The following is a 25,210-nucleotide window of genomic DNA, read 5'->3' on the forward strand; positions in this document are numbered from 1 at the left end:
ACCATTATCCGGCTTACAACAAATTCTTCTATTCAGGACTTCAGTTGTTTGTTAATTTGTTTGTATTTCTGGTGTGTTGTTTGGTTGTTGGTGTATAATTGTTGTTTCTGGTGGCACAGAACACCAATATCACCACCACTACTACCAGTACTACTGCCCTGCCGTTTGCGTTTGTTTCAAGTGTGTTGTTATTTCGTTAACACCCAAACCTTAGGCCGAGCCACAACCAAAAAACAAAAAGGTGTGTTGAGCGAACGAACGTTGGTTCGCCTTTAGAGTCCTTATTTTCGCATTCTTAAATATATGTTCTATAATTGGCTGGTGTTATTTGAAGATCATCAGGTTTTTTGGGTGGGTGAGAGATTTTGCCAAAAAGGGGATTTGTTTTGGGAATTCTTTGGAGAATACACCACACCATATGGATCATATTTCCAAGGGGTAATTGATTTTTGGCAAAGATGGGAAACATTTTTTGGCTATGCAAACGGGGAAAGGATAAAGGTTTGGATGTGTGTGTGGTATATTTTTTATAAAATAGAAATATTTTTATAAAAATAAAAAAATTAAAAAAAATATTTTTATTAAAAAATATAGTTTTTATATAACAACTAAACATATTTTTATATAAAAATATTTTTTTTTATTTAAAAAATTAATTTTTAAATATAAAAAATATAAAAATAAAAATATTTGTATATAAAAAATCAAATATATTTTTTAAATGTATTATTAAAATAAAATATTTTTATTAAAAAAATATAGTTTTTATAAAAAAAATAAACATATCTTAATATAAAAATATTTTTTTTATTTACAAAAATATTTTTTAATACAAAAAATATAAAAATAAAAATATTTTTTATAAAAAAAACAAATATTATTTTTTTATTTTTATTAAATAATAATTTAAACATATTTTTATATATAAATATTCTTTTACTATTCCTTTAAATTAAAAAAATTTTAATTTAAAAAAATCAGCTCCCCAAATTTCCGCCATTGAAACAAAGTCAATGAGAATTATGTCTTCTTAATTTAATTTTATGTGAACTCTAACCTTTCTGAAGACCAAATTATTCAATATTCATAAATTTTTATTAATATTAACCTTTCTTTCCCCTCTTCACCCTTTTGGAATTTTAAATTCTCCATTCTTTTTGATTGATTTCCACTTGAAAATCATTAAAAAAAATTAAGAATCCGATTTTTTTTATAGTTTTTTAATCGATCATTTTATACCTCATAAAAAAATTCTTCATATGGGTTTTTAATTATTTGTTTATTACTTAACCATGAGGGAAGAGCGGGTTGAGGGGTAAGGAAGGTCGTTGCAGATCAATTGAAATGATTTTATAGTGGGAGAAAAAAATAATAATAAAAATTTATATTAAAAAAATAATTTTTATTCTCCGAAATAAAGTGAGGAGGAGGTGCTGGGAAGAATAATACAAATTTGATTTGAGAAAAATACAATTAACAATTAAGTGAAAATGTGTGGTCAGGCCAAAGACCAGGAGAGATAAGAATACCACTTGAAAGTGATTTTTTTTCTTCCCCGCAAAAAATAAAATTAAATAAAATAAAATAGGGAACAAAGGTCAAAATATTGTATGAGGAAGAAGGGGAGATCTCTCCCTTTATCCTCTTAAATTATTTTATTTTTGTATTTTTTTATTTTTTTTTTTTTTTTGTGAACAAAAACATACTTGATTATTCACAAATTTAAACTAAATTTAAAATTCAAGGCTTTGGGAAAATGTCAACATTACAACAACAGCAACACTAACTCTTAAATATATTCCTTCATATTTAATAAAATTCACAGCACGCACTTTTGACAAAAGAGACAAAGTCAAAGCCAAGCAACAAGCTGGCTGTCTGTCTGTGTGACAAGAAGCAAACATCGAACCCACCCAACCAAACCAATTCTCAAACAAAAGACCAGCTCAGTAACTTTGGATGATGTCTTTGTTTTTTAAATAAAAAAAAAAATATTTTTCAAAATAAAAGTTCTCTGAGCGTAAATTATTTTTTTTAAAACCACAAAGGTAGTCCATCCTTCGATGCATTGGGGAGTTTTCTTAGCCCTGAGTAGTGGCTGGAACTCCTGTGGTTTTATTTTCTTGCAAAATAAGCATAAAATTGTTTTTTGGTCTCATAAGGAGTATTATTTTTTTGCTTTGCTATTTAATAATTCATAATATTCTTAACTCTGCTTCTTCTTCTTCTTCTTTTACCGAACATTGAAGGTTTGCAGAAAAAATTAGTATGCCACCATCATTATTTTGTGTGTGCAAAACAGAGCTTAGAAAACTAAGTAGCTACGCACCAGTCAGCCTGCCCAGGGGTTTTTTCGCTTATCAGCCATAATAATTTTCTGCATTAATTTCCCAAGCTACTGACATGGCTGGTCGACCGACCGACTGGCCCATGTATAGACAAAAAGTCTAGACGACAAATGCTGGCTTTCCTATAAGACTCAAATAGGCAAAAACAGACAGAAAATATTTAAAATCCCAACATTTGACATTTTGACATTTCTCAGCGGCTTTTTTGTGTTTTATGCAAAAGGCATTATAACACAGCCATTGACTGTTAATAGAATTAAAAAACAGACAGACAGACAACAAGACAAACAATAAATACAACAACAAAAAATATTGGTAATTTGTCTTCAATTTAATTGAAATTCATCAGGGTTTGTGTTTTGGCGTTTTTTTTCATTTCTTCTTCGTCTTTTTTGTCTTTGACATTCTGCAGTATTAACAAAAATCAAATAAATTTGTTTGTGTGTTTGTTGTTTTTGTGGTATTTTGTTTTTTGTATAATGTATTTTTAATTATATTAATTACACCTCGTTTAAAAACGTGCCTTCATTTGCATAATTCAATACCAAAAAATAAATAAAATACAAATAAAGGTATTTTGAAGTTCTTGTGAGGTTTGGGTGAAATTACACAAAAAAAAAATAAATAAATAAATAAAATTTTTATGAACATTACTTACAAAGTATTTACACCATAATAAAAAATAATATAAAAAAACAATTTTTATGGCTTTTAAATTGTTGTGAATTTTTAATTTGTTTTTTTTTCTTTGGGGCTAAATTGAAAAAGGAGGGATATATGTTGTTGCTGTTTTTATACATATTTTTTATTAATTGGTGGTTAATAATTTATTTTTATGGGCTATTAAAAAAAATTATGTATTTTCTTTTGTTCTAATAAATTAAAATATAATTATTAATTTATATAATTTTAATTAATTTTTGTTAAATGTAAATGAAATAAAAACATTATTGGAATAATTAAAAATATAAATTTTTATATTTAAAAAAAAATATATTTTTCAATATTATTTTTTTTTAAATTTTTATATTTTAAAAAAAAAATATATTTTTCAATATAAATTTTTATTTTTTTTCTACAATTTTTTAAAGTTAAAAAAATATTTTTTTAATATTTTTTAAAAATATTTTTATTTATTTTTTAATATAAATTTTTATATTTTTTAAAAATAAAATATATTTTTTATATATTAATTTTTATTTTTTTTCCATTTTTATTTTTTTTTTTTTAAAGTTAAAAAAAATATTTTTTTTTAATATTTTTATTTTTTAGTATTTTTTAATATACTAATTTTTAGTCCCTAGTTTTCATATTTTTCCTAAAAATACTAATTTTTATTTATTTTGTTCTCTCCTTTCTATTTTTATAGCGGCCTCCTAGTTCATCTTTATCATATGGTGGAGCCATGAACGAAGATGCTAGATCGCCGGGCGCTGGTAGTACACCTGGTCCCTTATCTCAACAACCACCTGTCCTAGATACATCAGACCCTGGTAAGTGCAAATTTTCACGTTATTATTTTTTATTATTAAAAAAATTTTAAAAATCTAAAAAAATGGAAAAAATTTTTGAGGAATTTTTTAGGAAATTTTTGAAAAATTAAAAAAAATATTTCTGGTTTTCCACAATTGCTTAATATTTTTTTAAGCCCACCCATTTTTTTCTCCTTGATTATCTACATGGTGGCAAATGGTGTATTCGACTTAGTTCCGTTTTATTTTTCTCCACTTCATTTTACCACTGCTAAATATACTATTACATTTAATAATAGACCAAGGAATCCCTACAAATGATACAGCCACAAGGCAGTACAGAAGAAGAAGAAGAAGAAAAAAACAACAACCAACCCAAAACAAAAAAATAAAAATGTAGGGCCTAACATTTAATTTAAAAGGCGTGACTTGAGGCAAATAAGAAAAATACAACAGAAAAACGAAAAAAGCAATTATAAAGGAATTAGTCTTTTACACACACACTCACACAAACACGTTCCGAAAGAAAAAGAATTAAAAAAATTCAAATGAAGAACACAAAAAAAAAATTCTGTAGAAAAAAAAAATCATCATACATTTTTTTATTTGCAATCAAAACTGTCTAAACTGACTGTTATAGGTCGTTAGAGGTCACCCAGCACACAATATATGTATTGTATATAAATTTAATACATTCATAATAAATTACTGATTAAATGCTATAAATAATATTATTTATAAACACATACATCAACCAGCAACAACATGTTGCGTTGTGATGGCTGGTGGATGGACAGACTCGACAATATGGTTGGACAGTTGAGACAAGTTGCCACAGAACGAAATCAAGCTTAATATTTCAAAATGTCGATCATGATAATTGCTTGAAAATAATAATAAGAATAATGCCTGAGAATTATTGTTGTACAGCAAAAAAATCTTATTTGTTGTTGTTGTTCTTGGAGTTTTTGCTGATAATAAAATGACATGCGGAATTGTTGTTTCTCTGGGAGATTTGGCGTGAGATCTGTGCCAGCAAACAAGCATTCAAGCCTGGCATGAATGTGAACAGATCAATAATAATCACATGTTGTTATTATTCTTCTTAAATATGTTGACTTTTTTTCATATACATATATCAAATGGACAGTGGGGCAAAAGTAGAATAAAAAATTAAATCACATTTCAAAGTAAAAATAAAAAGAAAAAAAATTTTTAAAATTCTGAACGAAATGGTATTTAAAAAATTGATATATTCTCTTATGCCTAATTTTTATTTTGTCCCACTGTACTTGCAATTTTTTCTCACACTCGTTCATTGAAATCATTTTAAATATTTGCTTTATTATTACAATGATCGACTGCTGTGTTGAGTTGTAATTTATTATTGTTGTATTTTTTTTGCCCACTGTATTATCGTAATCATAATATGATTTATGAGATATAGGCTTCATTAATGGTCATCAAAAGGAAATTAATATTAAAATCACTAAGCCAAACACACACAGACAACAGTAGCGGTAATTGAGTTGACATAAGCAATTGTAATTTTTCATAGACAAATAATATGATCACCTAACAATTGGCAGAATAGAAGAGTAAATAAAAAAAAACACAATTTCTATTTTTTATCTATATAACAGTGGTTAATATAAAATTAAAATAAAAATTCTTAAAATTTGCAATACACTTGAAAATTAGTATTTAAAATAGTACCTATTTTAATGGAATTTTCTTGAGTTTTAGGAAATTAATTTTTTTTCTTCATACGGCTGAGGCATAAATTAAAAATAAAAGTATGGTTTTACATATAGATTATGGGTGTTATTTAAGAAATAAAATAAAAATTCTCAAAATTTCCTAAATGCTTGAAAAAATATATTTTTTAAGAAAATCAAATTTTTCTGATTTTTTTAGTTATTTTTTTATTCTATTCTGGAATGAAAAAAATCCAAAAATATAATTTTTATTTTTTATTCATATAATGGGTATTAAATAAAAATTGAAACAAAAAATCTTAAAATTTCGGAAATGCCTAAAAAATATATATTTGAAAAATTCAAAAAAATGTATTTATTTTTTAATTTTATAAATGTAATTTTTTATTCCTCCCTAGAGAGTAGAAAATGAAAAATCACAATTTTTATTTATTGTGTACAATGTGGTAGTCAATATAAAAATAAAATAAAAAATCTTAAAATACTCAAAATTTAAAAAATTTAATTAAAAAAATTATTTTCATTTTTTAAATTATTTTTTTCATTATTTTCTTTATGAGATTTAAAATTAATTTTTCACTCTCTAGAAACAAATTAAAGCCAAACCACAATTTTTATTTTTTCTTTACATTATTAGTGTCCAAATAAAAATAAAATAAAAAATCTTAAAATTTAATAACTTAAAAAAACAAAATTTTTATGACCCCTCATTTTAAAGAGACAACAATTTTGTCGCTCTCCAGAGAGCAACTAATAAAATAAATAATTATTTCCAATTTTTTTGTTTATATTACAATAAATACAATAAAATAAAAAAAAATATTCCGAAAAATTTAATAGGTTTGAAAACCATTTCGAATTTTAATTACGATCTCCGTCTTTTATTATCCCCACAAAAAAATGCCACTGTTACCATGGCTTTGATTTCATAATTTTCTTTGAGATATTGCTTCAGATTTTTTTATGATCATGATTTTCATTTATGCTACCCAACAAAATAAAAATACAACAACAAAAACTATTTCCCAGTAATTCCATTTCAGTTCTTCTTTTTGAAATCTTTTCCTAAATTGATTCAAATCAGTTTTTATTGCCATTAATCATAAAAATCGAAATCGAAACGAAACCAAATCAAAAAATCATTGATTTCAAGCAAAGAAATTGAAAGTGTTTTATAGCTTCTTTGGCTACCACCACCAAACCATCATCCATACAGACAGACAGACAGACCTACATACAACCATACATTCTTCATCTGCATACCACCTTGAAATAGCGCAACAAATTTTTACTATCTGCTTGGTTGGTCGTTTGGCGGACTGGCTGGCGTTCTAAGTGTTGCGGCTACCACCGACTCTTGTGGTAAAAAAAAAATTTTATTATAAATGTTTATGACTTTTTAATAGTTTCTCACATCTTTGTTGTAATAGTGATGTTGTTGGTATTGTGGCAAGCTATTTGGTGGCTTTGTTGAAAAAATAAAAAAAAATAGGAAAGAAAAAATGGGAAATTTTGTAAGGAAATTTTACAGACCACACAAGATAAATTGAATGTGAATATTTAAAAAAAATATATTATTTTTTGATATATAAAAAATTATATTTTTTGATATATTAAAAATTATATTTTTTGATATATTAAAAATTATATTTTTTGATATATAAAAAATTATATTTTTTGATATATAAAAAATTATATTTTTTGATATATAAAAAATTATATTTTTTGATATATAAAAAATTATATTTTTTGATATATAAAAAATTATATTTTTTGATATAAAAAAATTATAGTTTTTGAAAAATAAAAATAATTTTTTTTTTTTTATAAAAAATTATATTTTTTGATATATAAAAAATTATATTTTTTATATTAAAAAAATAGTAAAAAAAAGTTTTTTTTTGAATAGTGTGTAATTTGCATGCCTCTAATATTCCTCCTTTATCCATAACCACCTGTAAATCCCCCCCAAAAAGATCAACATCTTCATTTTTTGTTGTATAAAAAAACCTGTTGCCCTCACCCTCCCCCTTTGCCAAAAAATCATAAAATTGATTTCTTCTTCTTCTCATATTTTCTGCCTTTGATTTGCCAATGTTTTGAAATAAGACCAAGAAGAAGACATAAAGTCACCGGGTCCATAAACAATATCTAGATGTTATGATATATATAGTCCCCCCATATACACCACCCTCTTCTGTGGTCGGTCCAGCACTCCACAAAGAAAAAATATTGGAGCTCAAGGAAATTGCCGCCTTTTTTATGACTTGGGCATTTTTTCCTTTGATGTTCGAAAAGCAGCAGCAGCAGAAGAAGAAGACAATTGTTTTGTTAAGGCCATGTCATAAAAAAGTTATATGTTTATGTCGTAAAAATACAACAACAACAAAACAAATTTGTATTTCCTCCCTCTCCTCCCCATCCCACAGCCTTCGAAGGTAGCCAGCTTTTCATTAATAAAAAAACGGAACATTGCGGCCATATAATTTGTATATATGAATGAGTTTTATGTTTGAATGTCTGTCTGTCCTACGGTCGTTCGGTTAGTCTTTTGCAAATTGTTTTGGTCTACCAATCGGCGTAATAAACAAAAATGTTCTATGCCACTAAACACAACATGAAAAACTAAGTGTTCTAATGGCTAATTTTTAGGAGCTCTCGCACTCTCTCCCTTTGGCAGTCTCTTCGGAAAATTGTTTTGTGGGGAGGACCACCAAAGTGGAATTTTTTTCGTGGTGAAAAATTTCTAATAAAAAAATCAAAAGTTTTGGTAAAGAAAATTTTGAGGAAATTTGAAAATTTTGTCAAAAAAAATTGAAAAAATATAAAAATTATTATTTTAGAAGAATTACTATAAAAAATATTTTTTTCAAAAAAAAGATAATTTAAAAAAAAATTATTTTTTTTTTAATTTTTTTTCAAAAAAAATTAAATTTTTATTAATATTAAAAAAATGCAATAATTTTTGGTAAAAAAAAAATTGGGGAAATTCGAAATTTTACTCACAAAAAAAAAATTGAAAAAATATAAAAATTATTATTTTAGAAGAATGACTATAAACAATATTTTTTCAAAAAAAGGATAATTAAAAAAAATATCTTTTTTTAATTTTTTTAAAAAAAAATCAAATTTTTATTAATATTAAAAAATGCAATAATATTATATATATATGTAAAAAAAATAATTAAATTTTTTTTTCAAATGATCTTCCTCTTCTAAAATTTTTCAATTCATGTTTCCCTATTTAAAAAATATTTTCTTATTTCAAAATTCCTCACATATGTCCCATAATTATTTCCAACAATTTTCTTAAACCTCCCTACCACTCCCCCTTTATTTTCTGATGACAAGTTTAATGAAAAGTGAATTGAAATAAACTTTCAAAATTCTTTCATCACAAACAAAAAAACTAAAACACTTGTGCCGGTGAGTGAGCATAGCTGTCGCTTGCGAGTGTCTCCATGTCGTCGGGTCAGCCTGTCGTTGGCGGTGGCGACGGCGACGCCTGTTATTCGCTGTGTCACAATTGATAAAAATCAAATTCAAAATAAAAGTTTTCCATTTGAATGGAATTGAAATGAATTCGTGCATGAAATTCTAAACATATATAGCAAAGCAAACCGGCATTCGTTCGGAGCAGCACCTTAAGTCAGATTGGAGATGTTCTAAATCGTGTGACAATTTTCCAAAGAAAATAATATTCGAAATAAAAAAAATAATATGTCAATTTGAAATAAACACGGTTGGCGGTTTACAACTTTGAAGTCGATTCTGAGAAATTTTCAAAATTGCAATATCATTTTCAAAGTAAAAAAAAATTGAATAATTTGTTAACACTTTTCTTGTTACAATGGAGAAAAAAAATGCAGATCACTCTAAATAATTTATTGAGATATTTTTTTAGTCCCATATTGGACTCAAAGTTAAGGTAGAATGGGAGGTCCTCCAATTTTTTTCTTTTTATTTTTTAAAGCTTAAAAAATAACGAATACAAAATATTATGACGAATTATTATAATGAAGGTCTTTGCATTGTTGTTGTTGTATTTTTATCTATAAGTGTTAAAAAAGTGCCACTTTAAAAAAATGTTTTTTTAAATACTTTATGACCAAACGTCATAATGCGCCAAAGACCCATCATCCATTCCATACAACTTGAGTTCCCGCCTTTAAAGTGGTTGGCTGGCGGTTTTTTTTCTTAATGTCCTTTTGTTGTTGTAGTTTTCGTTTTAAGACCTAGAGTGGGTCATTAAAGTTTTAGGTTTTCAAGAAGGAGTTTTTGTTGTTGGGTGCTAAAAATTGTTAAGTAATGCCAGGAAAGAAGGCTTAGGGTTACAACATTATTATATCTGTTCTCAAGAGCCATGAGTTGTTGTAAAGCTTATGGAAAAAACCTTAAATTATTTCTTGGGAAACTTGAAAAAACGGCGGCGTAAAGTCTGGCCGTTTAAGATGAGAGAAAGAAAAAAAACTAAGAAGTAAATAATAATTTTGAGTTTGAAAAAATGGAAAATTGGCAATTTTGGCACCTAAAAATAGGCAGTGAATTTTTAATACGAAAATGAAGTGAAAATCTGTAAACTTCTTTCCAATTATTTCATTTACGTGGAGTATGCGAATTATTGTTGAGTGTTCAAAATTAAGTTTTTAAATATTAAAATAAAATAATTTGAGATTTTTGCCCCTAAAGGTATGCACCAAAATTTCAAAACCTTCGATAATAAAAATATAGAAACGTGTTTTAAATTAATTTCGTTTACGTGGAGTATGCGAATTATTGTTGAGTGTTCAAAATGAAGTTTTAAATACTCAAATAAAATAATTTCAGATTTTTTGCTCCTAAAGTTATGCGACAAGATTTGGAAACACTCGCTAATAAAAATATAGGATCTGGTATTTAATTAATTTCGTTTACGTGGAGTATTCGAATTATTGTTGATTATTTCAAATACATTTCAAATATTAAAATCAAATAATTTGAGATTTTGTCCCTAAAAATATGCAACAAAATTTCAAAACACTCGTCAATAAAAGGATAGGACCTGGTTTTTAATTAATTTCGTTTACGTGGAGTATTCGAAATGTTGTTTAGCTGTTCAAGATACGTTTCATATATTAAAATTTAGTAATTTGAGATTTTTTTGCCCCCAAAAATATGCAGCGAAAGCTCAATACAATTAACAATAAAGACATTGGAGCTTGTTTTCAATTAATTTTGTTTTGTTGTTTTAATTGTTGTTGATTGTTCAAAATTAAGCATTAAATATTAAAATAAAATAATTTAAGAATTTTTGCCCCTAAAGGTATGCACCAAATTTCAAAAAACTCGCCAACTAAGATAGGGACTTGTTTTAAATTAATTTCGTTTACGTGGAGTATACGAATTATTATTTTTTATTCGATATTTTTTTATAAAATTTAAAATTATAAAAAAAATTAAATTAATTATTTAAAAAAATAAAAAAGCCAAGCCCTTAAAACTATGCCGTAATTAAAATATATTTTTAATATCAAACACAGTCAATAATATTTAAAATTAAAAGTTCCCGAATCTTTGCCTCCCAAAAAATCTGAAAATTCCAAATCTTCACCTCCCAAAAAAATCTAAAAATCCCGAATCTTTGTCTCCCAAACAATAACTGTACAACAAAATGTTCACACAATTATTTTTTTGAAATACAAGAAAAAACCTAACAAAAAATCTAACACCAAGTCAATGTAAAAAAAAGGTTGCATGTCGATGCTGCTTGCTGGTGGTAGTGTTGATAATTATAATGATCATTGTTATACGACCAGCAAGGACGAGTTATATCCTGCATTACTTATCATTCGTGTTACGTTTCGTGTTCGTTTCATTTCCCTTCGACGCATATGCGTTTTCTGGTTTGATTCCATAATGGTTTTTATTATTATTATCCTTTTTTGCCATTACATTTTCATGTACATTGATGTTGTTGTTGTGTGTGTGTTTTTTTAACAAACAAGTAATTCATCTTCCTGCCTCTTTCCCAGCCGCCGGGAGGATTCGTAAAAGGCAAAAAAGGTGGAAATTTGATGATGCTTAGACAATTTGAAAATGAAACACACCCTATTTGGCTTTCTGTATTGGATTGGTTCATGTTCAGAGCTATTGTTTCAAATAACATGCAACATACTACAACAACAACAGTACTATAGGAAATATGAGATAATATGCGTGGCATTTCATATTTGTTTCGGTGGTCGGAGAGATGATAAAAATTCACAGCCATACAGACAACCAGACTGATTTTTGGCTGTTTCGTCTAAGGGATGAAGATGAATTGCCTTATGTCTGTTTTGACGTAACCATACACGTTTTTCAGATTTAACAATAGAAAATTCTCACACACACACAACGACTTTCACACACATTTACATTCTCATAGTATAAACATGAATGAGAACTCTTCTTTTATTGAGACAATGAGCCGAAGTACGACAAATGTGTCCTCTGTGTGCTCGTATTTTTTTCTGAAAATGTAAACCAACCAGCTGTATCCCATGTAAAGCCGACGACGAAGAAGAAGTTCTGCTTTATTTGCTATTTAAGGGTATTTGAAATAATAACCAGACCTTTAGAATTATTTTCTATTTTCCCTAACTAAGCCGAGGGATTACATTTTTAGTTTCTGGGCTGCAGGATATAAAAGAGCAAATGTTGGAATAATATGGGAATTTTATTTCAGATTTTTTTTGTAAAGAAAGAATATTTTAAATAATTATATATTATTTGCCCCTAGAGGTATGCTTCACCTTTTGTGATTAATTAAGAAATGCCTATTATTATTTAAATTTGTCAACATTTTTTTTCGATTACTGTTAATGGAGAACATGTAAAAAATATTTTTTATTAATTTCAAAAAAAAAAAATTTTATAAATTTCAAAAAATTTTTTTTTTTAATTTCAACAAAAATTATTTTTTTTATTAATTTCAAAAAAAAAATAATTTTTTATTAATTTCAAAAAATATATTTTTTAATTACATAAAACATATATTCCTTTTTAATAATTTAAAACATACATTTATTTTTAATTTCAAAAAAATATATTTTTTATTAATCTCCAAAATTTTTTTAATTAATTTGTTATTTTTTAGTTTTTTATTTAAATATGTTTTCTCTTTTGTTTATTTTTTTAATATTTATTTCTGAATTTGATTATTGTTTCAAATTAACAAATTAATTAATGTTTATCACAAATCTGTCTCCAAATCTATGTTTAAATGACAATTCCTTTTGTTTTATCTATAACAACAAATAATTTATCATATAAAACAATAAAAATAAAAATTATATTTCAAAATAATCCGCTTATCATATTCCCTCAGCTAAATAAATTGCTTTGAAAAAGCTTTAATGGCCTAATGGTGACAAAAATAAATTGAAAAGAAAAGAAAACAATATTTAAAAATAAAATCAAACCCCCAACATTTTTTTGAAACAAAAATATTTTAAACAATATTTTGGAAAAAATTAAAACATTTTTTTTTCCACAAAAAAAATACTTTGGTGGTCTCCTATTGAAGTACCCGTCATTTCGATCTATGATTTGTGTTTTCTGTCACGTTATTTGTGTACGAAATATTTGTTGTTGTTGCTTTTGTTTTGGTTTTTTTATTGTTTATTATGTGCTGTATGTGTCTGTGTTGTTATGGTCATTTTTTTGCCATGGCTCAGACAATAAAATTTGCCTTCGAAAAAAAAAAATAATAAATGTGAAAATAATGAATAATAAAAGTCAAAAAATACATGATTTTTTTATGACGCACAACAAAGCGAAACAAATGGACAAAAATCGTACACACATATACGCGACAGTGTATATACAAATCTGCATTGATAGATATGTCTATTTGTTATAACAAAACATTTCACGTAGTACATATTTTTTGTTTGGTGCGACACGCATTGTCTTTGTTTTGAAGGGGGGAAATGGAAATTAAAAAAAATAACAAAAACAAGGAAAAATATTTTAAAATAAAACATTAAAGTTAAAAATATGTAAAAGGATTTTTTTTTAAATTTTCAAAATTTCAAATAAAAAATATTTTTTCAACAAATAAAAAAAAAATTTTAGTGACATTTTATTTCTATTTAAGGCGATTTTTTAGGACAAATTAACAAAAAAATTGAAAAAAATTTTTTTTTTGAAAATTTCAAAATTAAAAAAAAAATAATTTTTTTTTTTGAAAATTTCAAAATTAAAAAAAATAGTTCTTATTTCAGTTTTGCCTTAAAAAAATTAAAAAAAAATAATTTTATTTTTTTTAATGTTTTCTTTTTTTTTTAAAAATTTCAAAATTAAAAAATATCTATATATCAGTTTTTGCCTTATTAAAAAAAAAATATTTTTATGGGAATTTAAATTTTTATTTTATTTTAAAAGAGAGAATCCTTTATGACCCCTTAAAACGTAACAACCATTAATGTCAGCTTAGGACATTTAACTTTAAAGGATATAAAATCGAAAAAAATCCCAAACCCAAAAATTATTGATGTTAAATTAGGCACAACAACACCAGCAACAAACAAACAGCAAGACATCATTACACACACACACTTTCCTTTTTATTATTTTCCAATTTTCTGGAAAATAGAAAAAAACACAACACGCGGGAAAATTTTAATCGCATTAAAAATCAAATACAAAAAAATTAAATCATACAAAACAATCTCACAGCCTTAAATTAACACCCCTTAAAATACAATTTTTTCTAAAATTCAAAAAAATCCAACATTACAATTTTCTGCCATGTTAAAAACTCCCTTACACCTTTTGCCAATATTCCAAAACAAAGGGGGTTGTGGCCACAGCAATCAACCGACCAGCCATCAAACAAACTGCACATTGGCTGGCTGTTTGTTTGATGTGTGCTGGATTGATAAGTCATTTAACAAAGGCGAACTCAAACTCAGTTGGGCATAAAATCAGGTCTTAAGAGTTAACAACATCTCATCATCATCATGATCATCGGCTGAGGCATGCACGTTGACATTGATTGAAATTAACCCCTCAATTACACACACACAGAGAGCAGGAGAGAATTTCCAGCTGATTTTTTATTTATTTATTTTGAAAACAAACAACATCTCTTCAAACAAACATATGCATATAAATAAGGGTTAAAGAAAAAATGACACAAAGTCTAACCATAATATTTTTAATTTGCTTATTAACACGTATTTAAAAAATAATATTGAAAATATTTTTCTGGAATTTAAATATTAAACAACATGTTGCATTTTTTCAATAATGCATATTTTTGGCTATTTTGAAAATTTTCCCCTAACCATAATTAAAAAAAATTTAATTATAATTGGAATTTTTACGCTCCAACACACACTCACACACCCAAATTTTGAAATGTGTGGTTTTGTGGTGTTGATTTTAATTTTAGTTTCTATATCATCAACTAGTTTTTTCTCCTTTGATGAGGGTCTATAATTTCGTGCCTTTTAATTTTTATCTGTTTAGTTTAATTATAGGTTCTAGGTTTGAAAAGGCATTTTTTCGTATTTTTTTCGAATCTAAAATTTTGTAATATTAAAATGATGATAATTGCCTTTTAAATTCCAAAACAGAAAAACGCGGCTTAAAATTAAACATCGTCGAGGCTATGATGGTGGTAGGCTCTGTTGTTTGAAGTTAGATTAGTGTTAGAGAGAGCTGAAACCTATAATTATTCTGTTAAAGAGGGTATCTAGTTTTTAAGTCTTCTAATTAAAAGCGAAAATATTTTTTTAATTAAAAAATAATTAAATCCAAAGAGGGCCTTAAAAGAATCTGATAATTTTTTTTTTTAATTTTTTTCAATAAAATTTTATTTTTTAGTCAATTTAATTTGAAATATTTTTTATTAAATAAAAAAATTATTTACCATATTACAAATAATATATATTTTAATTTTAATTTCAATTAAATTATATTTTTTCTATACTTAATTTTGTTAATTTTTTTAAAATTTAAAACTATTAATTTAAAAAAAATATTTTTTTTTGTAAATATAAATTAAACCTTTTTTTATTAATTCTTTTTATCAAATATTTATTTTTGTTTAATTTAAAATATTAATTTTTATTTTTTAATAAAAAAAATTTATCCTGCCTCACATTTTTGCTATCACATTAACCAAAAAAAGAAAAAAATAACTGGTCATTATGCCAACAACAATAACAACTTCTTTTCTGCACCTTTACGCATTAACTTCCTTACGCACACATACACACACACACACTCACATACACCATTTGTCTCCCCTCTTTACCAACTATAGGCATTACTTTGCCTAGTTCGTACCTTCGTCTACCCTAATCAACATGTAATTAATAGTTTTAATTAACTACACATTTTACAACAAAAACAAAATCATTTGTACAAAACAACAACAAAACAAACTTAAAGGGGGACCCCACACAACGACCCCTTAGTATGCGACGCAATGGTCAGTGGTTAGTTTGTCTGGAGCCCTACTAGCATGGCTCGTACCACTTTTGTCACACATTACTTCTTCTTTTTCCCCCAGACCCTTTCCCCCTCTCTTTTCGCTTTCTTGGTAATGAAATGTGCGTAATGTCATAATTGTTGCCGAACAGACATACAGACGGACAGACATAATGAACAACAAAACTATGACAATGATGATGACAATTACGATTACATTTATGACAATTCCCCATGTTGATGATTGCATTGTTGTAAGTGCCCAGTAAGAGTACGTCGATGGTATGTTTGTAACGTGTCTGACTGCCATAAATGGCCAAAAGACTTAGAGAGAACCTTACAAAACGTGAATATTATACAATTAAAAATAATAAAAAAAAAACAGCCAAGACTAGACTAGTCGGCCGATGTGTCTTTATTAATGTTGTCTTTTGGGGGGCGAAGGGTTCATAAAAGTAAAAGAATTTAAAAGCAATTACTTTGTGGGCCAACTTTTCCATGAGAAGAGGGGGTGTTGTTTTGGGTTTTCCTACCCAAAAAATGACCAACAATATTAGAAATGTTTTTTCCGTTCTTTTTCCTAGATATTAAATAATGATTACAACCGAACATAGAAAATTATATTATAACAGTCATAAAGATGATATTATCTACAAGTAACTTTGGGACATTAGTTTCGAAATGGCCAGGACATTTTTATTATTAATGTCCATTTTCTTCGTGTTGTCCCTTTTATAAAAATTGTAGCACATTTTTGTTGTTGTTGGACTTCAATTTCCATTAAACCCTTTTCCTGTGTGGCCTTGAATTGGTAATCGGAAAAAATCAATAATTTTATGTACGCCAAATTGTGGTCATTGATTAATTTTTGTTGCCTACATTTAGGCGCATATTCCCCCGGTTATCTGTTTGTGCAACATTTTCGTACTCAAACACACAAATTGGCAAATAGAAAACCCACGAACAGTCAGGAAACCTCAATTAGACCTTAATGACATTAAAAAAAAAAAAAAAACAAAAATAACCGAACCAAAAATCGGTTATATGACAGCCAGGTTCAGCCTCAACAGTCATGGCCTATGTGGAGTTGCAACAGGATAATGTTATGACCACACATAATACAGGGGAACATCGGAAAATTCGATTTTAGAGATTTTAGGAAATTTTTGTTAAATGGATGTAGGATTTAGAGGTGTTTGACTGTAGTATTTTTGGCCAAAAATTTTTGGTTGCCACCAATGTTTGATTGTCATTTGATTTTTTGCGTTTAGAAGGTGAGCTCGAGAGAGAGACCAATTTGAGTGTGTATATGTGTGTGGGTTTGGAATACCACCAAAAGTTCATATTGTGGTTAATAGCATGGAGATAAAATAGGAAACCCAGCCAAAGCTTGGGATAAAATGCAGCAACAGGGTGGACAAAAATAAAATTTGGGAAATTTTTTGGAAATAAAAAAATAGGGACATAAATAAAAACCATTTAAAAAAATATTTTTCAAAAAAAAAATAATAATAATTTAAAAAAAAAATTATTTTCCATTTAAAAGTTATATTAAAATCGTTTAAATCAAATTTAATATTTTCTTTTCAATTTTTATGTTTTTTTTAGTAATTTTATTTATTATTTTAAAATTTTGAAAAAAATATTAAATAAAAAATATTTAAATTTATAAAAACAATATTTTATTTAAAAATATATTAAATTTTGTTAATTAAAATTTAAAAGAAATATTTTATTTTCAAATAAAAAAGTTTTTTTTCGAATTAATTAGTGAATTAATTATAAAAATGTAAAAGCTGAAAAAACTCTATTAAAAATGTTAAAAATATTTTAAATAAAAAATATATTTAAAAAAATAAATAAAAATTAATTTTTAAATTAAAAATAAATTTTTTAATATATTTTGTATAAAAAAAAATAAAATTTTCAATATTTTTTTATTAAAAGAATTCTTTTTTCAAAACAATATTTCAATATTTTTTATTTCAATTTTTTTTGTTGTTTTTCAATATTTTTTGTGCTATTTATCCTCTATTTTTTTTTTTTTTTTTTTTGATTCCCTTTAATTTTTTCTCGTTACAAAATTCACATACCCCGCCATCATCACCCATACATCCATCCATGACCACACAAAACGAGAGTGGGCGTTCGTTATAAAAATGTAATTTTTCTTGTAACTATTTTCCCGTAGCTTCATACCTTTCCTCCACTGGTTCTCCCTCAAACAAGTCAACCAAAAAAAGTGATTCCATTTTTTGTTTTGTTTCTATATTAAAAGAAATGTCTCTATTTGTAGCCTAAATGTGTAAATGTTATAACGGGAAAAAGTAACCAAAAAACTTACCACAATATTTGTGTGGGGGGATACCCCCCACAAGACAGCCATTCAACCTACCAGCCCCTGTAAATAGACATTGAAAATGTAGGCATAAGTAAAAAGGCCATAAATTAGTCCAAAAAACAAATTAGAAAATATTTACGTTTGCATTGGAAATGGGAAAACGAAACTCAAACTTATTTTGTCTTAGTTTTCTGCAAAGAAAAAAAAAAGAAAGTAGGCCTACACACGGACCCTTTATGCCACATGCAGCAAAAGGTGGTAGTGGTAGAGAGATCATGTTAAAATATTTACGAATATAAAGTTAACATTTAATGGCAATAGACACCCTCATATATATACACACACACTTTTTTTGCACACTCTAAATAATTTATGATTTTTCTTTTAGGCATTAGACGTAGAAAAAAGAAAAAGAAAAAACTTTTACCAATATTATTAAAACATTATTGAGTTTTCCTTTTATAAGAATTTATTTATGTTGCAACAAACAAAAATACCTTAATTAGTTTTCTTTGGAAACAAAAAAAGTAATTATTATAACATACTTTTAGGAGTTCGAAATATTTAATATCCTTTTTCTGAAAAAAGTGAATATCCTCCAGGACATTAATGACAGTTGTAACACATTTTTGTTTGTCCATTTAGTTGTAGTTTTTTTTTAATTTTTTGTGAAGTGCGTGTTTTACCACCAACATCATACTAATGCATGTATGAAGCCAAACTTACTATTTACGCTTCGTTGCATGCAAAAGTGCTGCTGCCGCTCAAATTTTCTAATAATTAAATGACTTATTCGTATTTAATGACAATGACGACATGTGCTGGCAGTAGTGTAAACAACAATGTGTTTAGGATTTTTGTTGTTGTTTTTTATGTTTTTTGTTGTTGTTGTTGCACCATTAAAACGCAAATGAACAAAATGTTTATTAGCACAATATTAATAATGGACATTACAACAAGACACTTGTGTTTAATGGTGGTTATCGCGATGGACAAATCTCGGCGAAGGAAAAAAAGAAATATTTTTTTTTTATAGAAAGAGGGGATGGGGGCAAACAAAACAGCAAAACAAAAAGAATGAAGGAAAGATACAAGAATATATTTTTCTAATTTTAAATAAAAATTAAAAAAAGACGATTTTCCATTTAAAAAATATTTTTCAAAAAAAAAATAATTAAAAAAAATTATTTTTCATTTAAATATTATAGGGGAGGGAGCAAATAAAACAACAAAACAAAAAGAAGGAAGGATACAAGAATATTATTTTTTTAAATTTAAATAAAAATTAAAAAAAATTATTTTCTATTTAAAAAAAAATTATTTTCCATTTAAATATTATATTAAAATCGTTTTAATTAAACTTAATATTTCCTTTTAATTTTTATGAATATTTTTATTTATTTTTTTATTTTATTAAAATTTAAAAAAAAATATTAAATAAAAAATATTTAAATTTATAAAAAAAATATTTTATTTGAAAAAATTATAATTTTTTTAATTAAAATTGAAATGAAATATTTTATTTTCAATTAAAAAAATATTTTTTTCCAATTAATAAGTGTCCAATAATTTTCAATTTTTTATTTTTATTGAAAATTAAATTAAAATTAACGTTTAGATATTATTTCGATATTATTTTCCATTTAAAAGTTATATTGAAATCTTTTAAATTAAAATTGATATTTTCTTCTAAATTTGTATGAATATTATTTTTTTTATTTTTTTTTTAATTTTGAAAAAAAAATATTAAATAAAAAATATTTAAACTTATAAAAAAATGTAATTAAAAAATTATAATTTTTTTAATTAAAATTTATTTTCAATTAAAAAAATAATTTTTTTTTTCGATTGAATTAGTAACCAATAATTTTTTAATATTTTATTTTTATTGAAAATTAAATTATTTCAATAATTAAAATTAAAATCAAGATAATATTTCGATATTATTTTCTATAAAAAAGTGTCTAGACCCATTTCAATTAATAAAATATAGTCTACAATAATTTGTTATATGTTATATTAATTTAAAATTAAATTATTGCAATTGTGTTAATTAAACTCTAATATTTTTTCTAATTAATTAATTATGCAGATAATTAAAAAATATATAATTTTTTCCTCTTAAAGTCTTTTAAACATAATAAATTTCCAATGGTTAATGCTGCTGGTTTTTAATCAATGGATGGTCATAATTTAAAAACCAAATCCATTTACCCGGTTTTTTGTTTGGTATGGTTCTCATCAAACCCCGGCCACCACCAAACATTGGCTGTTGTGGAACACATACACACACAATTATAAATATATATAAATAATTTATATTAATATATTTTATTTAAATAATGTTATTTTTTTATATATAATATTTCACACAGCCACTGATATGTGAGTGTGTGCTATGTATGTTTGAGTGTGTGCGTGAGTCTGTACGCCAAAGCTTATCAGTTAAGCTGGATTGTGTACAATTTCAATTCAGTTTTTTTCGTTTGGTTTGTTGTATTTAAATACATTTTTATTGAACAGTGTTTTTTATGCAAATCCTTAAAAAAAAACACACACAAACACATACAACAACATTTATTTTTTCATCTCATGTATTTGCATAATTTGTGCATTAATAATGGGATTCAATATAAAATACATTCGAAATGTTTTTTGTTGTTGTTTTTGTTATTAACAACAAAAATGCATTGCAATTTTTTTGTTGCACATCTCTTCAAAGTGTGTGTGTGCATGTGTGTTTTGTGCATTTTATATATATGATAACTTTAGTGGAATTAATTTAAATTATATATAAATGCATTTGTTGTCATTTGTGTATGTTTTTTTGTAATTTGAACAATATCACAAAAAACACACACACACATTTGTTATTATTAAGAATTTGAGATTAAATTAATGAAAAAACCAAACCAAATCGACCAACCAACCACCAAACAATAATATAATTATTTTAAATATGCAATGACATATAATAGTGGAAATAATAATAATGCAAACAGGAATTAATTATTTGCAAGAAAAAAAAATGCAAACAGATATATAAAAATAATTATATGCTAAAGCGTTTTTGTTGGTAGATAATATTATGCAAATATTTTTACACAAACAAAAAACCGCATTAAAACTAACCAATCAGCATGCATGCAATTGTTTTATTAACGCAAATTAACCAATAATAATTAAACACTTCTTTTCGTAGTGGCCAGGGGTTGGTTACTGAACAAAAAAAAAAAAAACAACAATATAATAAGAAAAATTAAAATAAGAAAATATTTTGTGAGAGGAGTAATAGAGGTTTAGGTATTAAAACCGAAACAAATATTTTATAAAAAAATTTAAATAAATGAAAAAAAAATACTTTTGAATATTCTTTTAATTGAAAAAAATTTTGCAATTAAAAAAATTCAAATATTATTTAAAATGATTTTTTTAATTATATATTATTTTTTCAAATTAAAGAAAAGAAAAAATATTTTAATTAAAAAATATTTTTTTAATTAACATTTTTTAATTAATTTTTTTATTACAAAGAATAATTTTTAATTAACAACAATTTTTTTTAATTAAAAAAAATATTTTTTTATCAAAAAACATAAGCGTAAAAAATATATTTTAATTAAAAAATTAATTATTAAAACATAATTATTTGAATTTGTTTCTTAAATTTTTTATTATATTTTTTGTATATAGCATATCCTGTAATTGTGTCCCATTCCCTTTGCTAAAAAATTATCTCACATTCCTGTTTTGTTATTTTTGTTATATTTTTTCCTTTTAAATTTATTTCCACCCGTCTCTATTGATTGCAAAATATGTGTATATATAATTTTAATTGCATTATAGATAAAATTAATTTATAAAACTCAAATGCAAAATTAACAACAATCGGCAAAACCGAATGAACTGATAACATAATCTCATTATAGAGATACACAACTCAAATAAAATAAAAAAAAATCGCTACAATACTTTATATTATTTTTATAACCAAAAAACAAACATTTATTAAATAACAAAAATTGACAAATTATAATAATACACATAAAAAGCTATTATGTATATATATATGTGTGTGTGTGTGTTTGTGTGAATATTGTGCATTATTTCCATTTAAATAGACATTAAATAGCAACAATAGTTTTTAATTAAATTATACAAAACACCGACGTCGATCGTTCGTTCGTCCCCAGCTATTATTTCGATAACAAAACCGCAATTTTTTAATTAAAAAAAAAACAACACACGGCAACAACGCCACAATGTTGTTGTTGCTACTTTTTTGCTTGTATTGATGCATTTGAATGCTGTTTTGTGTTCTGACTTCTCTCCACCTTATCTTTAATGCATTTGGGGGGATATTTTATTGAAAACATAACTGTCATTTCATTGTATTTTACAACGTACGTTCGTTGTCACACTGTGGCATGGCATTGACGGGCAACATGCCACAATCATCATCCTCATCATTGAAGATGCCTTAACTTCTCCTCCTTCTCTCACAATCTCTCTCATTCTTTAAATGAAAGGTCTCATAACTTGTGAAAACTTATGGCTTATCTATCTACCGACTGCGTTTGTTGTTGTTAACCTGTTACAACCAGTTAATCCTTTTCAAAATACTTTATTGCCACATGGCTAACAATTTTTTTCGTTATGGGGGGATAAGGCTAGCTAATGGGCTGAATGAATTCTTTAGAAGATAAAAAAACCTAATCTCCTGAACAAAAAAACAAATATCCTTTTCCCAAAAAAAGGTAAGAAACGTGTCGCTGCCTTTAAATATAAAAATTATGAAAAAATATATATATTTATATATACATATATATTTATATTCATATGTATGTAGGTATGTCTTCTTGTGCCCCCACCCAACAAAAAAGTCATGTAGTTTTAGAGACACAAAAATTATAAAGTCGTGCCAAAACAATTCAACAAAACGAAATTATCAAAAAAGTGAACAACAACAACAACTCAAACCTTATGTTGTATCAGCCGACCGACCAATTCTCGTTACCCCCACCCAACTCCAACCCCACCTCACTCATCATCACACAAACATTGCATGCAACCATTCAATCATTTAATCTTGTTTTAAACATTGCAGTTGTTGTTGTCCAGGTGCTGTTGCCCCACAACTATTTTCTTCCTCTAAGACTGCAACAACACCACCAACAACAACAACAACAAAATCTTTGTTAAGAGAGTACTACTAAATAAATAAGAATTTCATGCTTGTGTAAACCATTTGTCGACAATTTTGTTTAAAACATGTCCGCTATGTGCACAGTTTAGGTTCGGTTTGGATGGCAGGCTGGCTGGTTGGTTGCTTGATTGGCTGCCTGGCCATGTTGACTTGTTGTCTTTCTCGACTATTGTCTGTTGGGGTACATCTATTGCCATACCAGCCAGCCCAACCATCCATCTACTTGGAATTTTTTTTTTTTTTTTTGAGACCCAAAACAATTTGATCACAATAATGTTTGTTGTGAGATTGAATGCAACATTGTTGTTGTTGTAGACGACATGGTACCGGAATTTTTATTCCTTTGTAGGAACAATTTTTTTAGGTAAGGGAATGAAAACTAAAGGTATGACAGGGGTTAACTTATTTTTTCTAAATTTTAACAATTTTATTTAGGAACCAAAATATACATAGAAACCCTCGAACATGTTAAAAATTATAATTTCCCTTATAAAATATACATTAGATATTTTAAAATATTTTTTATTATAATTTTTCATTAATTTAAAACAATTTTATTGGGCAACCATGGCCATCATCACTTCCTCAGTTATCCTAAGGCACATAATTCTCATTGACTTTATGGGTTCTGAAAAATTTTAATATTTCTTAGTATTTGATAATTTTGTATTTTTTCTGACGTTGTGTGGATACTAAAAAAATACATAAAATTGAATTTTCATATTTTTTGGATTTTTAAAAAAAATTTTTTTTTTTTAAACAAATATTTTTTTATTAAAAATTGTTTATACTCAAATAATATTGGATGTTAAAAAAATTTTCCTCTGATCCCGGCATTTTTTTTGTTTGATTTTTTTTTTCAAAACCAATCTCCATATACTCTAAAATTGAAATCCATGAAAAAAGAAGACCAGCAGAAATCCCATCAACATAATTTATACGCTTTAGGCGATAATGAGATATAATGGAGTAATGCCACAACCACATTTTCTACTTCAAAAAATACAAAAAAAAACTCCACAACAACAAAAACATTAAAAACAAAGTAGAACTTGAGGGCGAGATCAGCTTGATCGAATATGTTAAACTAAAAAAAAAAATAAAAAAAAACGAAAATGAAGAAAAGAGCCTTTAAACTATTTTGCATATTTAAAATACATTTTGAGGGAAGTATGTGTAGTAGTGTGTGGAGAGCAATGATTGACCAACCAAGCATACGGACAGAAAGAAAAAAAATCATCACCAGCCTCTAAAGGCATTTTCGGTATATGCCTTCTTGGCCACAAATGATAATAAGTTTAGTTGTAGAAACCAAGAAGAACCAAAATCAGAAGAAAAAAAAACATTTGCAGCTTGGGGTGCTAAGAGGACTTGGTCTGGCTTGCTGGCTGGCCGGCCTGATGACAACAACACCACCAGAGCCACAAGAGAACATGGCATGTGATGCGTTACGATGATCACCTAATCAAAAAGGCTAAAAACGCTACACACCAAGCAAGCATGTCTCTTGACACACACCAACCAACAACAAAAAATGAAGAAAACGTTGAAATCAGAATCATTTTAAGCCAAGTTAAGAAAATGAGTTTGAAAACTTGTTTTTAATTCATATACAGTGAGTGAGTGAGTGGTCTTGAGCTTTGGCCATCATCATCGTCATCATC

At 26.1% G+C, this 25,210-nt stretch overlaps 1 protein-coding gene across 1 annotated transcript in view; it reads left to right on the forward strand.

The window, feature by feature from the left end:
* The window catches only part of LOC133328740 (homeobox protein homothorax), a 176,388-nt gene that overhangs the window by 80,891 nt on the left and 70,287 nt on the right, over positions 1-25,210 (forward strand). The window contains exon 7 of the mRNA XM_061537287.1: positions 3,718-3,841. Within this exon, the coding sequence (XP_061393271.1) occupies positions 3,718-3,841 (124 nt within the window). The remainder of the gene's footprint in view (positions 1-3,717; positions 3,842-25,210) is intronic.

The sequence above is a fragment of the Musca vetustissima genome, unplaced genomic scaffold (genome assembly GCF_032173495.1).
Source record: "Musca vetustissima isolate MV318-11 ecotype Yass unplaced genomic scaffold, APGP_CSIRO_Mvet_v1 utg5850, whole genome shotgun sequence".
Classification (NCBI taxonomy): Eukaryota; Metazoa; Arthropoda; class Insecta; order Diptera; family Muscidae; genus Musca; species Musca vetustissima.